The sequence below is a fragment of the Xiphophorus hellerii genome, chromosome 15, assembly GCF_003331165.1.
Source record: "Xiphophorus hellerii strain 12219 chromosome 15, Xiphophorus_hellerii-4.1, whole genome shotgun sequence".
NCBI lineage: Eukaryota > Metazoa > Chordata > Actinopteri > Cyprinodontiformes > Poeciliidae > Xiphophorus > Xiphophorus hellerii.
In genome coordinates this window covers 6,321,361-6,348,091 of record NC_045686.1, presented here as the reverse complement: position 1 = coordinate 6,348,091, position 26,731 = coordinate 6,321,361, and the positions used below count along the sequence as shown (strand labels likewise).

The 26,731-nt window shown below is 38.0% G+C and overlaps 3 protein-coding genes across 12 annotated transcripts in view; 1 reads left to right on the top strand and 2 right to left on the bottom strand.

Annotated features, from left to right (window-relative positions):
* syne1a (spectrin repeat containing, nuclear envelope 1a) overlaps positions 1-2,481 on the top strand; it is a 157,700-nt gene extending 155,219 nt beyond the window's left edge. For 8 of the 10 annotated variants that reach the window (XM_032585847.1, XM_032585850.1, XM_032585848.1 and 5 more), the window contains one exon: positions 1,119-2,481. In XM_032585847.1, coding sequence (XP_032441738.1) covers positions 1,119-1,395 — 277 coding nt within the window. In that variant the 3' untranslated portion in view covers positions 1,396-2,481. The remainder of the gene's footprint in view (positions 1-1,118) is intronic. The other 2 variants (XM_032585849.1, XM_032585854.1) reach the window with 2 other exon arrangements.
* A 67-nt stretch (positions 2,482-2,548) lies between these two features.
* Positions 2,549-17,903, bottom strand: esr1 (estrogen receptor 1). The gene is given in 11 exon segments (XM_032585878.1): positions 2,549-4,198; positions 4,200-4,464; positions 5,932-6,115; positions 7,004-7,137; positions 8,142-8,280; positions 11,993-12,146; positions 12,238-12,416; positions 12,785-12,901; positions 15,482-15,732; positions 16,498-16,923; positions 17,611-17,903. Coding segments are annotated over 11 exon segments (1,920 nt in total). The 5' UTR covers positions 17,622-17,903; the 3' UTR covers positions 2,549-4,138.
* A 2,555-nt stretch (positions 17,904-20,458) lies between these two features.
* Positions 20,459-25,834, bottom strand: dcph1 (damage control phosphatase 1). Its single transcript, XM_032585889.1, has 5 exons — positions 25,730-25,834; positions 24,763-24,868; positions 24,446-24,687; positions 23,405-23,570; positions 20,459-22,904 (listed from the first exon to the last, which is right to left on the bottom strand). The coding sequence occupies exons 1-5, from the start codon at positions 25,786-25,788 to the stop codon at positions 22,125-22,127; spliced, it is 1,353 nt and encodes a 450-aa protein (XP_032441780.1). The 5' UTR covers positions 25,789-25,834; the 3' UTR covers positions 20,459-22,124.
* Positions 25,835-26,731: the final 897 nt, after the last annotated feature.

The following is a 26,731-nucleotide window of genomic DNA, read 5'->3' as shown; positions in this document are numbered from 1 at the left end:
TTTTCTACTATTCCCACCTATTCATGTATATGTTACACACAAATGTTTCGCAGCCTCTAATTATTTGGAACAGGATGTGTGGCCTGAAAATATAAATGCGCACATGCCTCCTTACAGCTGCAGTGTTGTAAGGAGGAAGCCGAAATGAAATTGGCTGCACGGGAGGCGGCTGGAGGGATGTGAGTGTTTGACCCTCATTCAGGCTCTGTGAGGATGAGTGCCTGGGAGAACATAATGTTCCTCCCCTTGAAACTTGGCTCCAACTGTGGAAATCTCCAGAGAGGTTTTTGGCATTACTCCTTTTTTTTCTGTTTGGAATGATATGTGGCATTGAACTCTCACATAGTCGGCTCTAAAGCCAAAGATTACCCGTCCCCTCCCACACCCCCCCCAGAGACGAAGAGCCCACTATCTCTAAGCGCTCTCTCTGTTGTGGTGGTGTCTGTTGTATGAAGTTGCTTCAAGAAAATTATTAATACCACTTGAATGTTTCACATTTTACCTACTTTTGATCACAAACTTATGGGATTTTATTGGGATTTGTTGTGATAAACGAAAAGAAGTGCGTATAAAATCTTTTCTAAATAAAATTGTAAGTTTTTGGAGAATATTGGAGTTCTCTATTCTCCGCTTTACTTTGACATTCCTAATAAAGTCCCATGCCACCAATTAAAAAAAAAAAAAAAATCTCTTTACTAATGTGTAATTTAATCTTGTCATCCTAATATGGATAAATTAACTTTTTCCCATTGAAGAAAAGCATTATCACAGCATGATGGTGCCACCACCACCTAGTTTTTTTTTAACATAAGCTATTAAGTTTTGATTTTGGTATCATCTGATCAGAAAACATTCTTCTTCCACGCGTTTCCTGTCTCTCCAACATGATCTGGGGAAAATCTACACCATTTGTTCATTCAGTTCCAATAAACCACACTAACGCAAAAATGTCGGGTGGTATGAATAGTTTTGGAAGTGACTGTGGATGTGTATGTATTTAGGAAACGTTTGTGGCTATTTTTGATTCTCCCATCCGTTTTCAGAGTGAAGATTTTGAGCTAAAATTATTTAACTTTAGGAGAAAATCACGTCTCACTTTTGTTTGGGTCTTCCTGCAGCCGGAGCAGATCGCCAGGCGCCGCTGGCTGCGTTTCCTCCCGTTCTGACCTTACAGACGGCGTCCCTTCTCAGTCCTCCTCCTCCTCAAACTACCAGTCCTTCCTGCTGCGGGTCTTCAGGGCCGCGCTCCCCGTCCAGCTGCTCCTGCTGCTCCTCATCGGCCTGGCCTGTCTCGTTCCCATGACGGAGGAGGACTACAGCTGCCACCATGCCAACAACTTCGCCCGCTCCTTCCATCCGATGCTGCGCTACACCAACGGGCCTCCACCCATATGAGGAGCAGCACATTGCATCTACCTACTTCTTTGCCAAGGACTCCTCTGAATGTTTTCCTCTTCACTTTGTGCCCTCAAGCAGCAAACTCTTCAACCTGCATTATGAAGTATTTCTCTCATTGACGTTGCACACTCCCTCACCCCTTTAAAGAAGCGGACCTTCATCTGGACAATGCTCTTCTTTAGTCCAAATATTTCTTTGTTTTTACTTAAATGTGTATATCTTTTTTAAAGAAACGTGTGAAATCATTTAAACAAACAAAGCACTATTTATATAATCTATGTTGGGAGCCAAAGTCAGCCGTGCTTTTTGTCCATGATACCCAGTGCTGCTAGTATTTATTTAGTGTCCAATCAGCCGGTAGCTGATTAAGCTAAAGCCTCGAGTGTGGGATATCAGTACCTGTAAATTGTAGAGTAGCCTTCCAGTTTGAGTAGCAATCATTCAGTCTCTTGGTGTGAAAAGTTTCATTCCAAAATGTTATGTTCGAAAATCTTCACAGACATGAAAGGAAAAAAAATGACAAAACTGACTGAAACAGCACAGAAACCCCTCTGAAGACTGGGGTGTAGCGTAGTATTTTTCTTTAAAAATAACCTGCCTGACTCTGAAAATGAAGGTTTAACATGAAAAAGTAAAGACTTTTTTAAAGCACTGTAAAAATTGTACTGCACTGAAGCCCTCCAGTAAAGCTAAGGCTCGCATCCGTTTTCTTAATTATGAAAGCTGATAAAAAATTACAGATTTGCTTTCTTAATTTAAAAAAAATGAATCACTTACTTTGTAAATTGTTTGAAATGCCTTTAAACAAAGGCAGTTTTTTAAAATGTTTTTGTTTGAGCATGCACTTGAAGGTTTCCTGCGTTTAAGAAAGCCAAACAATCACTGGTAGTGTTTTAGTAGATGGCTGTGGTATGATAAAAGCGTGCTTTGTAATAACCGTCTAATTATCCGAGAAACACTGCGTTGTTTAAACTAATTCTGTAAAGAAAAACAAAATAAAATAAGAAAATGGTTATTTATGTATGTACAGTTTGCTAATTCAGGAAGATTACTCTTTTTTGCAAATAAAACATGAAGTATTTACTTTTGTGGTTTCCTGGACCTGATTTGTTGCATATATTTAAAAAAAAAAAAAAAAAGTGAGCAAAAGTTTCCCAACATCAGCCTTTATTTACACGCACAGTAAACACATGATAAATGACATCCGGTTTGGCTGGATTTACCCTTTAATTCAGCTCAAGTGGCCAAATTCACTCTTCTTCTAACCCTTTTCGAACATTTCCCACACATTTATGCTGAGCTGCCTGTCAATTGCTTTCCTGAAATTCATAAATGTCAGAAAGTTTTTCTTCATAATACGAAATATAGAAAATCATAAAAACAGGAGCAGCTTGTGTGTCTGAACTCTTAAGGTCTTGATGGTGGCTGCTGTGGATAACACTCCATGTGTCCTTCAGGGATACAAAATGTCTTGTTTTAAAAAAAGAAAAGGTTGCAACTTCCAGGACATTACTCTGCTTTTTATGAAACTTAAGGATCCCTTTACAAACTGCTAAATCTGATCTAAAGTCAGTAATTAGTCCAGCTAAACAACTTGATCTCCAGGCTAGTGCTGGATTAAGATCAACAGTGTTCTGTTAGCATAGCACAATTAAATCTCCAAACGGAAACGGGAGACTAAAGCTTTTATAGTGTAATAATAATATCTGGTCTTTGTTTTGAAGCTCTGAAGCAATAGGAGAGAAAACACTACTGCAAATTACTTTTGTTTTCATTATGATTTATATAATTGTCCAACAGAAGGAATATCTCATTTTCCAACTTTTGGAGCATAAATCTGCATCTGATGCTCCAAGGTAACCAGACCCGCTAAAATATTTGCCTAGTGTGACAGGAAAAGATCATTTGCAAACTTTCTTTAAAGTACTGAAAAAAAATCAACAAAATTTAAAATTCAGAAGTCAGAAATTTACCATTTAAAAATTAGTTATTATACTTAGATTAGTAGATGAGTAAATCCAGCCAAAGTGCCTGCAATGAATTACGTAAGCATCAGATTGTGGATGAAACATTGAACTGAAGATCACTCTGCCCTGCCTATCCCTCTGTTAAAGTCTCAGTGTTGAAAACACATGCCAGGACACAAGCTCACATCAACATTTAGCATAAATTCAGAGAAAATTGCTGCAGGTAAGCATAGAAAACCCCTCCTGTACACAGACAGCAGTGGATAACAGTTACTTAGCATATAAGTAATCTTTCTTTTAATCTGTAATCAGTGTGGGCTGAACTGATTTGATTCCTTTTAGGCATTTGACCTACAAGCTCATTTCAAAACTAAATTGATTAAAATTTTGTGCACGGTTGCAATATGTGGCGTTTCAGTTTCACCAGTAATTGCTGGGTAATTACCTCCTATATGCAAAAGTAAAAATAATGCCCATTAGTCCTTCAGTCAGAAGAAGTGCACTTTGGTCAAGATAAAGAATACACAAAAATTAGCTGCTCATCCTTTCAAATCACTGCGTGTCAAAGTATGACGACGTATCTGCTGTTGGAAATTAAAAGCAAAGCAAAAAAGATGAAACTCAGCAAATAAAAGGAACTGAGGCTCAGATTGTGCCAAGAAGGTGAAACTTCTCCCCATTTGGCTATAAAATTACATTCTTATTTATAAATTACTTTCTGATCAAATCAATGGCAATGTAACCTTCAGCTGTCATTTCCAAAACTGCATGTGTCATTCACAAAATTGACTATCGCCCCCCAACTCACAGGACCTGGGTGCAGTCGGAGCGGGAGCCTCCGTACTGCAGGACGCTGGGAGCCGAGGGGGTTCTGATTAGGGTCTCGCTGCCATCTCGAGGTCCGGAAACGGAACCGGCTGGAGAGGAGCCGCCCAAACACACACCACTGGTGGAGGGAGGAGCTTTGTCATCTGGAGATGAAGGCTGAGACGGTTTGACCGGGTGGTGGCGGTGGGCATCGAGCATCTCCAGCAGCAGATCGTACAGAGGCACTTTGTTCTTGCATTTCATGCTGTAGAGGTGCTCCATGCCTTTGTTGCTGCACAGGCGTAAACAAAAAGGAGAAATGATGGTTAAAGTGACTTTAATCAGTAAATAAGGTGACGCTTTAGATAATAATGCATCCTGTTGAGTCCAAAAACATTAGTTTCTGTTATAAAATGCCCCCTAATTTGCATTTGTTTATAGTCTTTGATGCTCATATTGCAAATAAATATTAAAAGCATTTTATTTCACTCTAAAATCCCACAGCTACAAATTGGAACAGTATGTTTTTTGTCTTGTCGTTTAATTTGTCAAATAGTAAAGATGCGAGGTTATTCATGGTAGATGGTATTGATACTGAAATGCACCATTTAGAGATTTCTTATAAACAAGGTTTTCACATTTTTTCTCAAATGCATAATTTTTCATTTACAGATATTATAAAATACAAATTTTTACCAAATATCAGTATTGTTTTAACATATTTGTGATTTGTTGTGACTGGAGGTTCAAGCTTTCAGCAGCTCAATTCTGTAAATGGTGAGGAAAGGTTAGCACTCAGCATGAAACAAAACGCTGCTTCACCTCAGCTCATTACAGCAGATCGACTTTGTAATTAATGCAAATTATACGGCTCATCTTTACATAAACTGGTGTTTTTATGGTTTGTGTAAAACAAAAGTGCAAAAGAGGCAAGAGATAAATCTGACTTTCAAACAAAACTGGAATCTAAGGTTGGGAAGAAGAAGATTGTTCGCTTTTGTATCGGAAACTTTCTAAGAAGTTACAGCATTAAGTATTGTAACATTCAGATGTATCAAAAGTTATAACACCAAAACCATGGGAATTGAAATTTTACCCCTAACTTCAGCACATCGTCACGTTTCTTCTTTATGCCTTTAACAAAATTCTGAGGAGTGTTGGACTGAGAAGTAGTTGGTATGATCAGATCAGCAAATGCGCAGGAATTCCAAGTGTTTGCTAGTTGCTGTTGCTGCTAGTCTGGTGGAGCTGTGTACATTTCTCCAACATCCATGGAAGAATCAAAGCAACACTCCAGGTATGTTTCTGATGAGGGAGTCCCATTATAACTGTATGTAAAACTCCAAAAAGTTGATTTTACATACCTTTAATCTTTCCCCCTTTAAATTAATCCTCAGAATAATTTAAGAAACATCACTCCTCTGGTCTTCTGCTCGTATCTACAGTATTTGCACTGTGATATCTTTACAGCTAAAAACCTTCTTTCTAAAGTCACATTTTTATATTTTGTCACCTTCCTAAAATAATGGCCTATGTTATTTTTAGCGAAAAGTGATTCTGGCAAAAAAAGAAAGAAAGAAAACAAAATAATTTTGGCAAAAAATGACTTGGGCCATTATTTTAGGAAGGTGACGATTTTCACTCTTTTGAAGCCGTTCTCTGTAAAATTAAATAATGTCAAATGTGAAGAAGAATAAAGCCTTAATCAAACTAATGTGAATCCAGCAGCGCTCCTGGGTCCCTTCTTGTTTGGTTGTACCTCATGTGTCTGATGTGGGAGAGCAGCAGGAGCAGCTGGGCCTGCCGTCTCGCCTGCTGCTGAGCCGAGTATCCTGATTGGCTGATGTGATGTATGAGTGCATCCGTGATGGTGTCCAGGATATTCTGGACGGCCGCGCTGTCGTGGAGGGGCTCCATTGTTCCAGTGCAGAAAGAAAACGCACCTGATGGAAGAGAATCGGATTACTGCAGCTCGGCTAATATTTCAGGCAAACGGAGAGACATTCCAAATTAACGATCTGCAAGACTAATTTAACTTCATTCAGACTTGTTTTAAAGCAAAAATCCCAACTGCAGTTTGCTTTGACTAGGAGGTAATAAAGGTGAGTCACAGATATAAATGGAAAGACTAATTTAGACTGAAGCATTTTAATCAAAAACCATACAAAAGTTCATCATGAACCAGCAGCTGAGCTCTCCGTCTCATGCCCCAGGTATTTCCGACTTCTCTGCTTCTTATACAGAATATCTCAACAAATACCCCACCCCTGTGGTGCTTCATGTAGTCAAGGCAACAGCTATCACGCATATTGACAATACTGGCCTTTTCAGAACACTCTGTTCGCCTAATTTGTTGCTCTCAGAGCTACACCTCTGTGGGTGTAGTTTGACACTGCTTAATGTTTGCTCTCTGCAGCAGAAATGAGAACTTGTGACACGATGTGCATGCAAACAAAACTGTGAAACCTGGAAGCTTGTTGTTTTTTTTTTTAAACTGGTGACATGTCTCTGATATACACTCCCAGAAATGTTCACGCAATTTCGTCACCTTCTTAAAAGTGTGTGTAAATGCTGTGGATTTCTAAATGTTTACATGTCAACGTTCAACATTTCTCCACTTTTAGATGGATAAAGGTCACATCCTTTAGTTTCTGAAGTAAAAATAGACAATCTGATGATGGATGGACAGACGGACGGACGGATGTCACCTTTAGATAGAGGACAAAGGATTAAATTGTGGATTTAAATTGTCTTCCAAACTTTCCAATACTGAGTATAAACTCAATCCTCATGTCCTCATGTCCACCTTCACGTTAAACACTTTGTCTTACCAGAGTTGAGCAGGATGATCGCTTTGAGGCAAACAAATTCCTCCGGTTTGAGTTTGAGCATGCGGAAGCGGGAAGAGGTGGCCAGCAGCATGTCGAAGATCTCCGCCATGCCTTCAACACAGTCGCCTTCATTCCTGGGGAGCAGAATTTACAAATACAGTTTGGTAAAACATAAAAGCCGCTGAAGACATAACAGAAACAGAGCCTAAGTTCTGGTCTGTGGAGCTCCGTCAAAAGAGAGAAAAAGAAAATCTGAGGCACTTTACTGCTATGAAACTATCCAAAGATTAAGAACTAATGTACTGAATCACTGCACTGCTCCATTTACCAGTATGGCAGAAAAGTGAGGGGAAAGATGGATAATATCCAGTTGCTTCAGTGCGAGATAAACTTGGATGGCACAAGGGCAGGGGAATGTGTCAGCCCTGACCCCACAGCATTTTAGTCATCATGTCCAATTGGCGAGGGCACTCATTCAGGGACCGGGTTTTAGAGATAATACTCCATAATACGCTTTTGAATCAGATGGAGCCATCAGAGGGTAAAAGCTCTCTCTGCTGCTCGTCTCACTCTGCACTTTCTCTCCTCCTCCCAAAGGTAGATACTGTGGTCTGACCAGCCTGTTTACTCTGAACATGTGGGGAAATGGAGAGAACAAGCTGTGCCTGCAAAGCAGAAAACACCCTTATGTCTCCCTGCATCTCTATTTTCTACTCATCTCTGTCCCTCGTTGAGATCTCCCTGCTTTGCTTCTTTTCTTCTCTTCCCTTCCCTCTCTCCACTGTTCAGTTTCCATCATTCTTTGCATTGAAGACTTTGATTAAAACTGGAGTCGTGGTTTCCAGCTCAGCCCCGTGATGATTAGGAGGGTTATTTTAGGTTAGGGAGAGGCTGCTCTCCTCTCCACAGGGAGCAGGTGATTAGTCTTCCACTCTGTGACAGATGTGTTGGGATGGCACAAAAGCTGGCAAGGTGTGAAATGGAAAATCTACAATGCTGATGTATCACTCTTAAAATGTGTCCGAGATGAAAATGGAAAGAAATGTGGAGGAGGGGCAGGGCTAAAAAAAAATAAAAAGATAAACAGCCAATCCGTTGGCACACCTGTTAATCTAAAGTTGGTAATAATCTTCTCTACCTGTCCAGTATTAGGTCTTGTGCAAAGATGAGTTTTCCAGGGCAGTGGATTGACCTCCAAATGAGTCCGATCATCAGCACCTCCAGCCATGAACTTTCCAGCAGTAGAACCTGATCGTGGAGGGAGAGCTGCAGGAAACCTGAAAACAGGAAATGCACCACGTCGGCCATTTTGTTTTTAAAGGAAGACAAAAATATCATTACCTTCACCTAAATGTGCATCTCAACAAATTACAATGTCATTATAAAACACTAAGACTAAGATTATTCCTTTTAGCAAATTGGGAAAGCTAAGATGATGATGTCAGAACTTTGTAAACTCCTGATTGGTTAATCGTGGTGATGGATGATTAAAATGTTTAATCTTTATGGCAGGGCCACATTTTCATCAAAACCCATATGTTGACAAAATAAGCAACTCTAATAACTCAAAACTTATTTTTGCTGCTGAATTATTGAATAACTATACATGTGAGCTCACCAACAGTATGTTAATCTATTATTTAGGTCATTCAACCTTCAGATTTATACAAAGTGCTTTTATACACATTCGGTTTTAAGTTTTTCTGGAGCCTCTGATCACTTTCTTTAAAAAGGATGCTGATATCAGCATTGGGGACATCTGTGCTTGTTTCAACAGATTCGGTGATAGGGTAACTACTTTTAGCCCAACTTGTACACAATAATTGTCTTTTCCAGTCTCATCAGATCATTTTTGAAGCAAAACTTAATCCCCATTGCGCTGGGCCAAGACAAACGGCTGTCCGTCATATTTACGGGCATATCAGAAACACAACACAATGGTTCGGGCTTGGGACTTTTCAGTTTAAAAAAGAAAAATGCAATTAAAATCTATGTAATTAATTAATCAAAATTAACTTGTTAAAGCCCTAGCCACAGTTAATTCACAACATTTTAGTTAAATTGAGACACACATTCTAAGTTTACAACTCAAACACGTGGCATTGTGGAAAAATATATTATCGGCAAAAGAATAGTGGGCCTCTATAAGTCATCTTTGTAGACATGTTCTGTGGTTGGTTAAAGCAGAAGTTTTTGGTCACAATGATCACAATTACATTGATAGGAAAAAAGAAGGAAGTCTGCAAACCAGAAAACACTGTCCTAATTGTGAGGTAAAAGCAGTGGCAGCATCATTTTCTGTTTGGATTACATTAAATATATGGCATCACGAAGAAAGATTATTATCAGTATGTGTAAATGTTCAAGCAATATTTAAAGGTATCAGCCAGAAAGTAAAAGTTTGGGCTCAAAGGGGTTGAAAATTCATGTAAACTATTGTGAAAAGCTTGTTGAAGTTTGACGTTCGGTCCAAGTCATATAGCTTAAAATGTAATTCAATGAAACATAGAGAGAAATCTATGAATGTGGAAAATCCTCAGGTGTACTCCTCGCAAAAAACCAAATGTTGTGAAGTAGCCTGTCAGAAGCTTACATCATCATTTGAATGCTTTTATTATTCTGACATTTACAAAACATAAATATTTTGGTAAAACAGATGGAAAAAGGAGAAGTTTATTCAATGTCAGACAGTAAGACAGAATGTTTTATTAAAAATACATGTACATTTCTGATTCAAATTTCAAGTAATTTATGACTAATTGAAGTAGTGAAATCATTATACATAATTTGAAGGGATGCACTTGAGTGTCCTGTTGTGTAATAATAATGTTTTTTGTCCCTCGTCATCTTGCCAACTATAAAAATCAAACGTGATCTTGTTTTTGAGCAGTGGATGCTAATCTAAATGAATCCACTCAAGGGAAAGCTTATCGCTGGCTCTCAGCTGTCTAAATTAACACGTAATTACAGCCAGTCTTTTCTAATTGCCCCCCTCTGCACCCTGTTTGGGACTCCTTTCAATTAAAGCTGTGTGTCTTTGGGCTTTTAGTGACGCAGGAGGTCGTAATGCCTCAAAATAAGAATTTACTCTTCCTGTCAGATGAATGTGAGTTAGCGTGCGTTTTGCAGCTACACACCGTAGCTGCAAATGGGCTCGATGGGGTGCCGGCAGATTGACCAAACAATGCTCTCAAAGGTGATTACTGTAATTACCATCACCTTAATGGCTCTGCATTTGTGTGTGTTTGTCGTCGTGTAAGAACCCAGAACCACAAGGTTTGTCAAGTAGTGCATCATGATGAATGTTTACGAGACGTAGAAATTTTGTAAAATATATTTTAGACACATAAGTAAGGTCATGATGCACTAGATGTGAGCTTACCTGTAGCTTTGCAAAGTAATTATTAATGTACATACAGTACCATTGAAATAAACAGCTTCCATCACAGATAACGGGGAAAAGTTTTATGACCAAACAAAAAAGCTTGAGCTAATTTGACCACTATGACAAGAAGTACTGTGCAGCATGCTAGTGGTAGTATCATGCCGTGTGGTTGTTGCATAGCCAATGGTGCTTGGAATAATGAAAGAGGACTTCACACCAAAGCACACAGTTGGGTGGTCTACCAGGACAACAATCATGTGCACATCAAACATTGTTTTCAAATGCATAGAGCTAGCTAACATTAAGTATCTGGAACAGTTTTCTACTTTAACTTTTCTTAAAAATGTGCTGATTTTGCTTTGAAGTGAAGTCCATGGCTGGAAATCAACCAAGTGAAATTAACTCAAACAAACACTCAAATATCCACCCAAAAGGATGCCAGAAGGGCTTTGATGGCTAAAAAGGTCACAAGCAATTTGCTGCGAGATGTTAATCCAAATGTAAGTGTGGTTTTAAGGATTAGGTCAAATCTACATTGAATCTAAATTTGTGCACCCAGGTTTTACTAAAATATAAGCCTCACTGCAGTTTTATAAGCCAAGCTTCAACATCTTGCCAAACATTTTTAAAGCATCTAAACTTTGATTAGAGGCATTAGTTTGGAACGGTGCTCTCATAATCTTTAGTAATTATGTGAAAATCCTTTTTGGCAACCAAAAGGATTGTCAAACCTAATTTTATTCTATGTATTGCTTGAACAAAAGCACCCAGCACTTAAATACCAAGAGGTGTTAACAGTAATGGCTCCCTCACTCTAAGCTTCCAAGCAACAAAATAAGAGATATTTTCAGCCCAAACTACCACATGGTGAACACTAAAATTTGACAAGCCTATTAACCGAGAGCATAATAAAGAAATAAAGAGCCCAAACAATTTTAACTATTTACAACTAGACTGTATATCAAAAGGTAACATAACAATGGTTTTGGAATTTATTTGATATCAAATGACACAAATTCAAGACTTGAGTTTGAATTTTTGGAGCTATATGTGCCACATGCTTTGTTTTCACAGTAGGCTAAATATGCATATTACTGAAAATAACCATTACTGCAGAAAAACATAAGACTTTACAAGATATTAAAAGTGAAATGATGTTAAAAGGTGTAAAATACTAAAAAACATAATCAGCAATATTGAGATAAATGACTCTGAGTATTAGCTATAGACCTGGGCCATTTTAGGGATGTAACACTAAATTAATTATTTAATATTTGTTTTTGCAGAATTAAAAAGACACCCCCTGTTGCATTCAAAAATAAGTACATACATTGTCAGGAGTAACATTAGCTATTGACCCGGTCCATTTTAGGGATGCAATACTAAATTATTTATTCACCTTTAGGCTCTGCGATCTAAAAAGAACCCTAAAAAATGCCTTTCATCTCTGAGAGTTTCTCCAGTAAATCTGAAATTGTTGTCCGATAGCTGATATTTGTAAGCATTACCAGGAAATATTTAACAAAACCTTAAGTAGACCAACAGAAGCAAATACATACAAGACAAATAATATAGGAGCACAAATTTAGAAATTTCTTTCCAACCTGGGAGCTTCTTTGCCCAAGCGATCATGTGGACTAGCTCCTTGTCGGCCATACTGGTCAGCAGGGTCATCATGGTGACCTCAGTATAGGGTCGGTTCATCTTCTGACGGGAGCACAGAATCGGGGGCTCAGCACCCTGAAGGAGAAGCAGAACCTGGAAACACAAGAGGTGAGCATTGATGAATATCAGGTAAAAAAATTTTTTTTTAAATTTAAAAGATTAGTTATAGTAAAACAATGAGCACCTGGTCAGATGGCAGGCTGGTCACTGAGGATCTCGCTCCTCCCAGGGCACTGCTGCGTCTCCTCTTATCATGATGGTGTGTCGCTTTGTGCTCCAGACCTTTTCCAGTTTTTTCTCTGTCACTGACGCCCATCTGTCGTTTGTCGCGCTGCAGAATGCGACCACGGTCTTTTCGCACACCTTAATGACAGAACATGCTTGATGCATAAAATGCTTCCTGAAGACTTCTGGACATCAACCATCAGATCTCCTGGTGTTACCACGTCTAATGTCTAGATTAAATGATTGATGTGAAAACATAAGAAGCTGGAGTGCGTTAATGAGCAGTTGTACTCGTTTCAGAGAAATCTCAAGGTCTTGTTAAAAGTTCATGCTTATCTATGTCTAACAACACTCTCTTCTAATTAGCAAAGGATTGATCCATCAAATTTGATGTTCAATTTCTGAGGAAAAACATGTGTAGCTAACATCTAAGTTGTCAAAAAATAAGTCTCTATAAAAATTGTATGACTAAAGAAAAATGAACAAAAGAACAGGAATCTTCTCACCTCCTTTCATCATACCCACTTCGTAACACTTCCTGAGTCGGCAAGCCTGGCAGCTCTTCCTCCTATTCCTGTCGATAGTACACTGATTGGTCGCTGGGCACATATAGTCATTGTGACCTGAAATGGGAGAAAATCTATTACTCTTAGACTATAAGTCTAATTTTCCATCCAAAATTGAGCTATTTAACAGCCAGGAACACTCCATTCCCTTTCCTAAATTAATCTAAGATGAAGAAAATTAAAACAAGGCATCTTGGCTTTGCCATTGCCATGGAGACTATTGGTTTCTGTATGACCTGTCATTCTTTGTAAGATTTTCCATCAATATGCTTCAGATTCAACTCATTAACTAAGCCACCAAACAGATGAAGTTCGTCTGTGCACATGGAGATATTGATACTGTGAGGCTGGAAAAATGTGGTCAATAGCTCATTAAAAAATGCTTCTTTTTTATTTTCAAGCAGTTCACCACTTTTCCAGCAGTGGTAAAAAATGAAATAAAAAATCTGCTCAATGTATGTAAGATGTCTTCATCTTATGTAACTTTACCTTTATCTGTGCAGGGACATTAACCAAACTTTAGTTGCCTCTTTGCACACATGTTTGCAGGTAATTTACTTGGTATAATGAATCCCTCAAAGTTAGTTATACTATAAAGCTGGAACTCATTTAAGAATTTAACCTTTATCACTTTATTTTTAATGAATATTGCAGCTGTTTCTATGAAGTAGAGGGAGAGATTAAGGAAACACTGGGGCACAAATTATCAAATCAAAACTGCTTGCTCACATAGAAAAGAGTGGGATGTGGGCCACTCTTCCTTTAAGAACTCTAGCTGTACATAAGATAAAAACATAATTATTAAAATACAAATACTTTGTGCTCCTGACATCCTCCATTTTAATAAGATTTCAATTTGACAGTAAAGATTTTGCTCTTACTAAAAAAGAAAAGTCTCCATCTGCAACAACAGCCTAAACTTTAAATTGCCTTCCTACGCAATTCCACTCGATTCTCATCTCCCTTCATTGCTGCATCCGGGATTTCTCCCATTGAGCTGGATTTATCATCCAATCATCGAACAGAAGGAGGAGTTGTGAATGTTGATATCAATTTTGTACGCTGCTTTATAAAGCAGCGTACAAAATTGATATCAACATTCACAACTCCTCCGTCCGCTGCTACTCCGCTGCAGTTTTAACAACAGCAGCGGAGGAAGTGACCGAAGCCATTCAGTCCGTGTTCGCCACGCTTCCAAGTACTGAGCAAATAAAGTCAGAGCAAGACAAATGTTTGATACACTTTATTGCTGCCATTGGTCTACTCCCCATAGAGTTTGGCAAAAGTATAATATTTCACTTGGCTCCATGAAAGAGGTGGGCGGGCTAAATGTTAGAGAAGCACAACTTCCAGTAAATCAGATCCAGTTTTTCTAACTTCAACAGAGTCCAGTTCTCCAGCCACCAATCATTTCTCAACAGGTGAGGATTCAGACCCCTTGTATGAAGCAAAGTGTAGAACAAGGGGCTGGATTTGACCAGGTTATCAACCACCTGTACTGGATCAAAACTAGCTAAAGGGCTAAAAATGGCCCCCAGACCAAACTTTGGACACCTATTTTAGAGAAACTATTTTACCATTACAATAGCCATTGTGTATAATTTGATGTGTAATAATTTATTTTCCTTAATACACTGAAAGAGAAAAAAGGCTAGCAGGTTTACTATCCAAGCAAACCTGCCACATAGTGAAGAGTAATTGCCCCCTAAGCTTAATTTATCCCCACTTTTGGCAGCAACCATTGCCAAGAAACCCTTTAAATAACAGACAGTTAATCTTTGGTGTGTAGCAACTTTGGTTCAGTCTTTGTTACAGACATCTGAATACCTTAAGTATGAATGAGCTTAAGGTCAGAAGCTGAAGGCCGGACGTTAGGATTCATGGATCCATCAGTATCTACAAGTCTATGGATGCAGTATTGTTCCTGGATGAGTCAGTGATGTACTCTTAGAGTAATTTTGATAGGTCTTCCACTGGAGGTAAAGTTTACCACTCTTCCATGTTGTGTGTGTGTAGATAATAGTTCTCACCGTGGCTAATTGGAGTTCAAAATACTTTTAAATGCCTTTGTAACTCTTTCCAGACAAATGTTGCTGATTTGTTTTTCTTAAGCTCAAGATCATTGTGTGCTGCTTTTCGTCTGCTTTGTGTTGTCACAAAGATTATATTTCAGGGATTTATTTATGGACTGGCAGTAATCAGGCTTGTCTGTGGTGAAGGAAATAAACCAAAAAAATGTGGTTGTAAAGGTAATTCATGGTTTAATTCAGGAATGGAGTCATATTGTGACATAGAACTAAGATTGCTTGGTATTTACTCTGGTCAAAAAAAGAAAAACAATCTTTGGGGGTGTAAATACTTTTTCAAAGGACTTTAAGGCCCAACAGGTGGAAGAAAGGTGAAGAGAAAAACCAGGAAATGGGTTTTAGTCTCAATTTCAGTCCTCATCGTTTTTCTCTGTAAGAAATATTTTTCATTTATGCAAATGACTTCATTTCTCTGGCTGACGAGAGAGGCACATCAGAGTACATTCATTATTGTGGTCTGATGTGTTCTTTCATGTTGCTTTTCTCAATGACAAATGTAATAAAACACATGATTTAAGCTTCATAATGTCATGGCGGTCTGTCTCCCTACCCTGAATGCTCCTCTTGAAGAAGGCCTTGCAGCCCTCACAGGACCACACCCCATAGTGGTACCCGGAGGCATAGTCGCTGCACACAGCACAGAAACGCGTCTCTTTAGGCATCTCAAACCCCCCGGCTGCGGCTGCGGCGCCGGCTCCGACTCCAACTCCAACTCCGACTCCAGCTCCCAGCTCTCCCACACTGCATGCCTCGTCACGGGTGTCACACTGGTCCTCTCTGGAGGCCGGCTGATGACTGGATCTGCAACAGGCCGTGAATTTCAATTTGGTGATTTGGTGTTCTCGTCAAGACAATTTGTGACGTTAATAAAACTATACAGATAACAGATTTTATCAGCACTTAGCCAAAGAGTAAAATATATTAAATATATAAAGAATGTAAGATAAAATTATTTTCTGTATTTAAACCCTAAAAATCAATAAAAGATTGAATTGAACTCTGGCTTAAATACTGACACAGGCTAAGACCAGGCTTCTGTTTTCCTCCTAAATCAGGAAACGTGTTTGTGTACTTCTGTTGCTCTTACATATTGTTCCTCTCTCAAGGTCCTTCACAACGTCCCTAATCTCTGGAATTAGAAACCCCGGACAACGCTTGATACTTTCTATAGAGATAGCGGTGGTGTTTGGCTGAAAGCAGCAGATTAAGAAGCTGTGTGGTTAACTAATTATGTTTGTTTAAATGGCATTTTGGAGAAGACGCAACTAAAAATGCCAATGTCATTACTCATAAGTTGCAAATCCTTTGTTCCATTTCTTTTTTTCTTTTTTACTTCAATGAGCAGTGATTGCAGATATGTAGCAAAACAGGACCAAAGTGTATAAAAATTGAAAATAAACCAACCAGCCTATTTTCTAAATGTGAAAATTAGCTGCGCTTTCTCCAAACTTGTGCATAATCTGAGAAATCAAAGCACTGCAAAAGTCACAAAAAAACCCACATATTTACTTAAATACATCAATTTTACTGTTTTAAAGACACACAGAAGCATTTTAATTCCCATACCTATAAGCTGGTGTTGAAGCAGTTTCCAGATAGTGGTGGCTTGGAGCATGCATAAAGGGGCTGAGCCTCGGGCTGGTGGGCACAAACACAAGAGGACTGGTCGGCCCACTCCCCAGAGAGTGAAGGCTGCCATCAGACGGTGGTCCCTGGGCGTCCAGAGGAGCAGAGAAGTAGCCAGTGGTAGAGTGACTGTAAAGAGGTGTTGGGGCAGGGGTGGGGGTGGCATAGTCGTACGTCCCTTCCAGGAAGTCAACAGCAGCTACCCCTCCGGAGCCCCGGCTCTCTTCAGGGTACATGTCACTGAGGGGGGCACGGGGTGAGGGTGGGAGACGTGTCGAGGAGAGGGTCTCCAGCTCTGAGGAGGCTGGGCTTATCCTGGGTCTGAGTGCTGGTCCGAACTCCTGCTTGCTCTGCACTGGGTTCTGCCTGAGCAACATCACAGCACAGCAGCAGTGATAAGCAACATGATTTAGACTTGCTCTCCCATTTGCTGTGTGGGAGAGCGTAGTGCTGCTCTCCCTCTCTCTGGGTCTCGTCTTTTCCAATAAGTCCTGTCAAACAACTTGGATGGACCAATAACTGCTTCTCCTCTGTGTGCTTGAAGCTTCTGCTCTCAAGCTCCAAAGGAACAACAGCAAAAAAAAAAAAAAAAAAAAATACAGCTAGAAAGACTCCTCCCAATCTCACTTTATTTTTTCACTGTATTTTTTTTTTTACTCTAATAGATCTCTACCAAAGTGTGGGAGTGAGGGAAAGCAAGTGGGAGAGAGGAAAAAAAGGAATGACAAAAATAAAAATAGTGATTCCTAAACAACTTGCTTGTATTTTTCTCCTCCCTACAGCTATTTCTAATTTACCTTTGTCTTAGACTGAAAAGCTCTTTATTTCTTACAGCTGGATTCCAGATTGAATGTAACTCCAAAGAAGCGGTGTGTGTGTGTCTGAATATTCACCCCTCATTTAGCTGATATCGAGCACTCTGCGAGTATCACCAGTCTATTTCCTGCCAAATTATTATCCAACAAACACACAGTCGCTGACTAAATCACAGAGCATGTAGACTAAACATTTAAACCACAGAAAAAGCCAAAACTACCACGAGATATAACTCACCTCTTATACATGAATCATCCTCGGATATGCTGCGCAACAGCGACTAATTCCCCTTCTCTTCCTCTCTGCCTGCCTCACAGGCATTTAGGTGGGCTCACCGTACTCAGTGGAAACAGTGGAAAGGTTTAAAAAAGGATAAACAAATTAAAGATGCAGCCAAATCAATAAGTGCTGTGTGTTTAAGAGCCAGGTCACCATAACACAGCAAACAAAACTGGAGGTCAAATCTCATTCTGACATCCAATAATTACACAATCAATCCCATTTAAGGGTATTTTTCATGATTTAGATGTAAAAAATAAATAAATAAATAAAAAGGTTATGAAAAATAAAGTATAAAATAAAAATGTCCTCCAAGTATTTATGTTAATTGGATTTATTTATGTACATGTGAAACCAGAAGTTTATAAACAATATTAAAAAAGAGACAACTTTGTTTCCCCTATTTGTCTGAAATTAGATCCAGTTTTAGGTCAGTTAGGATAATCTAAATTATTCATATTTGCTACAAGCCACAAAAATGAGACATCTTCAAGAGCTTATGTACATTTCCTTTTTTATCATAAAGTTAATTTGTAATTGATTGGGTGGTGAACGTGTGGTCATGACTCACTGGGAAGACTCCTTTGTGTCTAGGTTTTCATTTCCTGGCTGATGTCCTGAAATGTTGCTTCAATATTTCATCTTAATGTTTGTTCCTCATAGTGCCATCCATTTTGAGAAGTGCATCAACTCCTCAGGAGCAAAACTGTGACACTGATGCTGTCACGTACCGTCCCTATTCTTCAGTTTGGATGGCGTTCACAGGTTTGCAAGCTTCCCTGTTTTCCTGATTACGCAACAGCTGATATTATCATCAAACACTTTTGTTTCATCAGATCAAAGGACATGTTTCCGAAATCTATGATCTTAGTACCTGAGCAAATTTGCTATCAGAATTTTTTTTTTCCAAGAATTCCTCTTGTTGAATGACCTTTCGGCCCCTTACTAACACAGGATTCATTTCACAGTAAATAATGAAACTTATCAGCTTTGACCTATATCTTCACATGTATTTTGATTTTGTGCTCAGGTTGATACATTCATCACCCAAACACATTAATGTTTAGGACACAGAACCAACCTACATTCTGAAATATATGATAGTGGGAATTTTATCATGCTGTTTAAAGTTGTGTAAACTTGTTTGAATAAAAGTGAAACCTTCAGGCATTTGGAAACCGTTCCCAAGAATGATCCAAACTTGTGGAGGCTTGTAATTCTCCATCTGATATTTTGGCTGATTTTTCACTTTCCAGTAATGTCATGTAGCAGAGCATCTGCATGTCTACCAGTGTTTAACTCATATATTGTGAATTAACCTTACACAAACTTATAAAGCTATAACATCACAAAGAGAGCCTTCCCAAATTGTGCAAAGTAATCTTAGTGCAAAAAGCTTCTGAATTTGAGTTAATTGATTAAAAAGTTTTAAATGAAATGTCTTTCATTCTAGTGTTTGGCAAACTAAAAATTTCGTTTAAAAACAAAAAAGCAATGAAGTGTGTTTTTCTTTTTCCACTGTAAATTATCTGTTTTCAACTGCATTTTATGTTCAAAAGAGAAATCGTAGGGTTTGCTCCTTAAATGTTCAGGAATCAGATGTCAAGGTAAGTATCGCACCTGAGTGCAAATACATAAAAAAGACGAGTCTAGACAACTTTGACAAATGTAATTTCTCCCTACAACAGGTTTTTAATCTGCAAGAATATAAGATATTGTCAATCAAATATATATTGTTCAAGAACAGAAATGAGAGGTTCACTCTTTTTAAATTCATACGGAAACGAACACCACGTTGACAAAGTTTGACACAGAGCCCTCATCTCAATTTTTAAGGAGCATATTTCTTGACTTACCCTTCCGATTTTTATGACAGGTCAAGTGGAAAACTAGCAGTTCTGATTATACATATTTCTGTGCAATTGCCCTGGAATAAAATTAAGACACCAGGAAACATTAAGGGTGGGAAATAAAACAGCCACAGTAAATGACCTAAAAGGCAAAGATAAGTGACTTCTTGCAGTAATTGCACCTATTTTCATCTAAGGTCTCACTGACAAAGCAGACAATTTATCTTTTAAAGAACATCAATTGTAATGCACATTTTAGTAGCAACTTCCAGCAGTTTTGTCAAATGGTCTCCAACCTGAACTCAGCCATATAAAAGGTCAACAGGTGAGCAACAAACTGATGTGACACTCAATATTGAATGTGAACTTTCTATGTGCATCGATTCAAACAGTGGTGTGAGAAAGTATTGCCCGATCAAGTAATTGTTGCAAAAATACAGCAGATATGTTTCAGATTATTAAACACATTTTATTCTATCACCAAAGTGAATAGAAAAAATATTTTTAAAAGATGACTATCCAAACTAACCTGGCCCTATGTGGAAAATTAATAACACCCATTTTAAAGTCGCAATTAACCACATTTTTTAGAAAACTGAATTCAATTTTCTTAGCTACATCCAGCTCAGATTACTACAAATAGCTCAACCGCTATTGCCATAACTGAATCATTATCGGGAAATTTTTCATTATTATAAAAACCCACCATAATAGCAAACATTATGGTCAGGATTGCGGTTATTTTTTTATCTGTTAGTTCCATCAGAGCATCAGTAAATAACTATTTGAAAATATGAAAAAATGCAATTAATGTGCACTTTATATTTAACACTAAATCTTCACTACTCAACATGGTGAACTACAGGCACATATTGGATAATAGTGTTTTAATATCTTATATGCTGTGATGAAGCTCATCAGTAATTGCCAATAAAATAATACAATGACTTTTTAAATTCTGATCACATATCTTTATTGCAATACAGATCACAACATATTGGGGAAAAAATTAAGTTCATTTTGTTCACCCCCAAATGTCAGAGCAGTAGAACAGGTGATGACTTAAAATGTTTCAGGACTTACCAAAATTACTCCAAGAGTACATAGACAAATCATTCAGGAGGTCACAAAATAAGCTAGATCAACATCAGCACATTAGCTAAAAAAAACCCCATCTTCATGACCTCAAAGACATTTGGCAAAATATTCTGTAAACTGGAAGGAAAAGCCGAACTTTCTTTAAGTGTTCTGTTGTATCAGGGTTAAAATTATCAGCATTTCCAAAGAGAACATGCTGTTCAAACACTGCAGTACAAGTTTGATGGCCTGCGGTTGATTTGTTGTTCAGAAGTTGGAAAGGCTGTCGTAATTCATTGATTAATTCTGCTCTCTACCAGAAAGCCCTGATTGGGAATGTCTTATCCATTTGTAAGCTTAAGCTCACTTCAATTATGCAGCATGACAATGACTCCAAGGATTTAGAGTGGTCTAGTAAAAGTCTGAATCTCAATTCAATTGAGAGGCTGTAGCGTGTAACATGCCAATTATGCTGGGAAAAAAAATACCAAGATTGGACCAAAATTACTCTTGTAAAAATTTCATGACCAGTTATTGCAAATATTTATAAGGTTAAGGTGGTAATTACATTTTCACAAGGGGGCCAGACTGTTGAGTTTATTTTTTCTTTAATGAATAATTTCAAAAATGCCATTTGTTATTACTCAGGTTATATTTGATGGCCCTATACATTTGAACGACATAAAAAGAAAGAAGTTAGTGAAAATCATAGACTTATTAGGATTCTAATTAAATTTTGCTGGTTTTATTCACCATTATTCCAGTCAACATTTTAACATCTGGGGGAAAAAGTTTTAATTATCTCAAAGTTTCATTTATGTTCTCAGTAAAGGAACACAGAGAAAATATCTGTTGCATTAATTTATTAAATAAGACCTGAAAATAATCACTTTGCTCCAGGAACCCATTTAATTAGTAAAGAGGTTTTGTTTTTCCCTCCAAAACAGAAGCAGCACATTAAAGTCATATCACTCCTACATGACCTCTTTACCCACTTTTATTACCATCAACATTTATTCAACTGAGGAAACTGACCTTCCACAGTGCTAGATCAGTTAAATGATTTTCTTGTTTTGCAATTTGTGATGAATTAAAAAGAAAAATCACAAATAACCATTTTAATACCACCAATGTTGCAGCTTTAGGTTAGATTTAACAAACCCAAAATATAATTTTAGCTTTTCTATTCTATTCTGCATAAAGTGTAAACATTCTGACTTAATTCGAAGTGTAGGATACACAAGTTATCTGCAATGTAAACCAAACGTGAGATATTAGCAATGTAGACAAATGTACAACCATTGGCAGATGTAGTTCAACTTATAAGTAATTTGTTTAAAAATTATGACATTTTAAATATTAGATGGCATTGATATATATTCAGTCTGTTCTTGTGCATTTTGTGAATAAGTTTGAAGTTCTTAAAAAGAAACTTTGATAACTTTATTTTGTTATGGCTTAATGGCAGCACCTAATTTTGATGCTCTCTTACAGTAAAATCTGATAAAGTCCAGTCCTGCCAGGCTAATCCTGAGGTCAGGCTTACTACTCCAACTTGGGGCCGTGGAATTGAATAACAGCGTACTTCCCATTGGTCATCCATGATGGGTCTTGGGTGCTCAGCTTCTCCCCTTGTCCCGGCTGCAGACCGACCTGCACATTGGCTTTGAGGGTTCTCAAACTGCATAGTGGTGCAGGCTCAAAACCTCTCAGTGCAGTACAGAAATCCACCGTGTGGCCCCAGTCCCTGTCCCCAGTCAGCTTCCTGTAGTTGAGATCGCCTTTAAACAGCACCAGGTCTGCTTCCTGCAGGGTTGCGTACAGGTCGGGTGCATCAGCTGCCATGTCGCAGAACTCGTGGGGCTGAGTCCAGAAAGGATGGTCGTGATAGCTCCAAATACCCTCACTGAGATAGCTCTGCCACTGGTAGCCACTCTTACTCATCCACTTATGATTGGCTGCCATAGTCTGGCGGATGGTCCACTGAAAGTCGTTAGCCGTGACATCAGAGACAAACCACGGGAAGCATTTTCCATGAAAATGAATGTGACGCGCGAGGCCTGAAGACACCAGAAAATCTGCTAAGACTAAGTCAGTGACCAGCTCAAAGCCAGCATTGTCAAGCACAATGTCAACTCTGTCTGCAGTTTTTTTCCTTGACCCCTGCAGCCTTCTTGACGAATTAAGAGTCAACCACACCATGTTGGAATCATTCACCAAGATGAAAGACTGTAAGCTGTTGAGGGAATCTATTGGACTAGCCTTCTGGGAGTTCTCTTGACCAGCAGAGATGGAAAGATCACATTTGTTCCCCCAAAGAGAAACCTAGAGGAAGTCAAACAGAAAACCGAAAAACCATGTGATCCTTTTTCTTCTCAATCATTGCTGTTATTCCTTGTAAATGCTACATTATTTTACCAGAGGGAAACAAATTGGGGTTCTGTAGGGAAAAAAAACCCTCTTCTGTATACGGTATTTAGGTTACCAGTGTATCCTAAATACCATACAGATGGATTACATTTATCTATTCCAACAACACAACCATGTTAACGTTATAAAAGATTTCTTGATTTTAAAATGATTTATAAAATAGTGTAAAAAAAAAAGTGATATGCTTGACATTTAGAATATTTTGTTGAGTTAAGGTGCAGTTTTAATTCAAATCTGGGTGACCATTACATTTACTTTTTGGTCATTTGTTTTCTGGAATATTTAATGATCATACATTTACATATTCTAATGGGACTCATTCTCCTGTTAAATCAAGCCTGTATGTCCCCCCTTACTCTGCAGAGCACTCAATACTAACTGTTAAATATACTGACCTGGAGCAGTTTGTTGAAATATTCAGACAGCTTGTTCTCTGACAGCTTCTCCATGCTCTTCTGAATGTCTCCCAGGTAAGTACACAAAGCCATCACAGCCTGCTGAGACTCAAAAAAACTTTGGGTCTTTCCCTCGTTAAAGACGTCAAAGTTGTTTATTGGAGGACTGAAAAAAACATGAAAACAGTCAAAAGGAAATTTACTTCTAAATAAAATAAAATATAGCTAAATACACAACATAAAGGTGTATACATGGTTTTAGTCGCAAGGGAAAATACCCATTTTAAATAAAACCTTGTTAAATATACACTTCTTTTATAACAAAGAAGATGGTCGAACATATCTAACGTCAACGTTTTGGATTTATCCCCATAAAGAAATGATAATAAGCTTATTGAATAGAAGATCCAATGAACAAAAAATTTACAAGTTCAAGAAATAACTAACGGCAGTTTAAAACCTCATATTTTTTAGACTTTTTAAGGGTTGGAATAGAAATGATTAAATTCAAGACATGTCCTGGAACTATAGAAAACCTGCAAAATATGCTAAATATTTATATTTTGATTTTAGTATGTTGAAAATGTGTTGAGTCCTATTTAATGACTCGGCAGAAATTCTTCTTGTCAGCAGGATTTTGGTGTGTCCATGAACAATAAAATATCCATTAATATATCACCCTAGCTAATTTTGATCTCACGCAACCTTGAAGTTGTATTGCATTAATCAATTCCCACTAATAATTCACTGTAATGTAATTGACTAGATCACCAACACACTGCATACAAGTGATACTATACTATCACACTATATATGGCCTGGCTTTTAAAAGTATTTTCAGCCAACAAAATTGTTAAAACAATCAACATTGACCACTTTTCTACAGAAATACCGTTAAGCCAAATAATAACTCTGGATATAATTTTTAATAAAATAGATTCCGATGATAATACTTATGTTTCCTTATCGTTAAAAACATTGCAGAAACAATTATAACATCAGAAGATTTATGTAAAAAAAAAAAAGGTACATTCTACTCACTTAAGCCAGATTGCCTCTTGTATCCTCCTGTACATGTAGCACTCCACATACAACCAGGGTGATTTGAACCAGCTAACAAGCTCCTGGTCACCCAGCTGGCTCTGCTGTCTCTGCATGTACTGGTTCCAGGACTCTGTGTCTGACAAGCTGTCCATCAATTCCAGTAGTGGCTTATCAGTTTGTACCTCATTCCTCAGCTTAGACAGTAGAGATATTGCTTGTTTCTCCGCACTGATCCCCTCCTTTTCAAAGGAGAATAAAACTTCTAAAACAACTCCTATTAAACATTGAAAATTAACTGAACAAAAACATCTTACCTCTCCATATTCCTCAAAAAACTTGTTTTTGTTACGATGTATTGTGTCTATAGCTTTAGTCAAAATGGTTGGCATTCTGTCTCTTATAGTCAAATAAGCAAACGACCTAAAGAAAAAAAAGACACAAGTTACTCACAGAATTAGATGCTGAATAAAGAGCCATTCATCTACATTTACTCTCTTCTAATCCACAACACTTAATCAAATTGGACACATTTTTTCTAATCTAGGCCAATGTAAGACTATAAATCAATTTCAGTTCTTGAAACCTATATTTAATTGTAAAAGCCCCAAAAGATTTTAACAATATTTCTGGGCTTCTTAATCACCTTACATGCAGTAAAGCTTGAAGATCACAATACACAGACAAGTAAAACCTAGACAGAATTATTTTATACAGAGATTCTATAAAACACAGTTTTCAATTCATTGAATCGTTTTGTAATTTGTGATAACTGAAAAAGAAATGCAATTAATAGCTTACAAGGGATGCAGCATGAGGGCTTACTACCTATAAATGCTAAACATGGACAGAATAGTCCAAAACTGTTGAAATATTATGAAACTGTTTTTAATTGTGAAACCTCCCTTCAAATTGTGAAATTTGTGAAAGCTGGGCAGTGATCGCATTTGTGGGGCGAGACTGCCTTACATGGTGTCCAGCAGTCTTGAAACTACCCATGACATCAGGTGAAAGTAACAATTAAATTGGCTAATTATTTGGTAGCATATTAATACATATACTTGCTAGAATAAGTCAAACCTCTAATACTGAAGTTGAATTAATTAAATGTGATGCTTGTCTATAAATGCAGACAGAGAGTAGCTCAAAAAAGAAATGTGTTAGCATTGAGCCACCGGTACTGACTGGGACTCTGCTATTATATGACTATTGGTTAAATATATCATTGTATTTTCCCGCATTATAAAACACACAAGGAAGTCATTAAATTAGCCATCAACATACCCCGTCACTTTGGCAGACAGTGAAGGAGGAACACCGTGGCCAATTTGACCCGCCGCCATTGTTGTTGCAGAGGTAAGCAATTCAAATGTAAACTTTATTGACAACAATTACACGGACATCGCCAAAGTAACCAACTGAAACTTGTGAACAAGTTTTTTGCTTGTCTTTTAGAAATAACCAGTAACAACCCTAAGCATCATTCTTTTCAGATTTTAAAAAAAGAAGAATTTGATATGTTTATATTGCTGTAGAGTCGTAGTGTTACGTTTGTTTTGATTTAGTTGTGATGCTGCCATCTAGCGGCTAGAAAATAGACTGCAACTTCAACACTTATTCAAAGACGACGTTGCCCTCACATTCATAACAGGTTTTTAGTTATTGTTTTAAAATATGTTCGCTTTCGGGATGTCTCTTTTTGGAATTGTTACCGCACTGCGCATGTCAAGTTTGTTGTTTCTGAACGCAGCCAGAGCATCCTGGGTTGCCTGGAGCGACAGTTGTCATGGAGATATTGATTCGCCCTTTCAGAACAGGCCAGAATTCGAACCCCCCTGGGGTCAAATTAATGGATGCCAACTGCCGTTAAACTCTAGAAAGAACAAGGGGAGAGGGCCCCCCACGCTACCCCAAAGCACAACCCCCAACTCCCCGGGGCTCTTTGGCGGGAAAATAGGAGGGTTTAAGAGGCTATCTACTGGGAAATAAATTATTCTTAAGTGAGTTTCGGTTAAGCAGTCCAATTAAATATTAATAGCATAATATATGAGTGTGTAAGAGGAACAGAATATAGTTAACTTCACATATGAATTCAGTTACCTTAGCTTGTAATTCTGTGTTTAACTGAGTTGGTGGAACTCAGTTAAACACTTTACATTTGTGCACATTTACACAAATGTAAATACAGCAGTATTGCCTGTTGTGATATAAAACAGATAACAGCTAACCTGTGAAATAGAGACTTGGAAGAGCATTAGATTTAAGCCAAGAGGTCATATGAGGGAT

What these genes read in the sequence shown, in the direction of transcription:
- dcph1 (XM_032585889.1), bottom strand. Translation starts at nt 25,788, where the DNA reads ATGGCGGCGGGTCAAATTGGCCACGGTGTTCCTCCTTCACTGTCTGCC. An exon ending in CTGTCTGCCAAAGTGACGGG is followed by an intron (nt 24,869 to 25,729) that starts GTATGTTGATGG and finishes TTTTTTCTTTAG; the next exon opens with GTCGTTTGCTTATTTGACTA. An exon ending in CAAGAGGCAATCTGGCTTAA is followed by an intron (nt 23,571 to 24,445) that starts GTGAGTAGAATG and finishes TGTTTTTTTCAG; the next exon opens with TCCTCCAATAAACAACTTTG.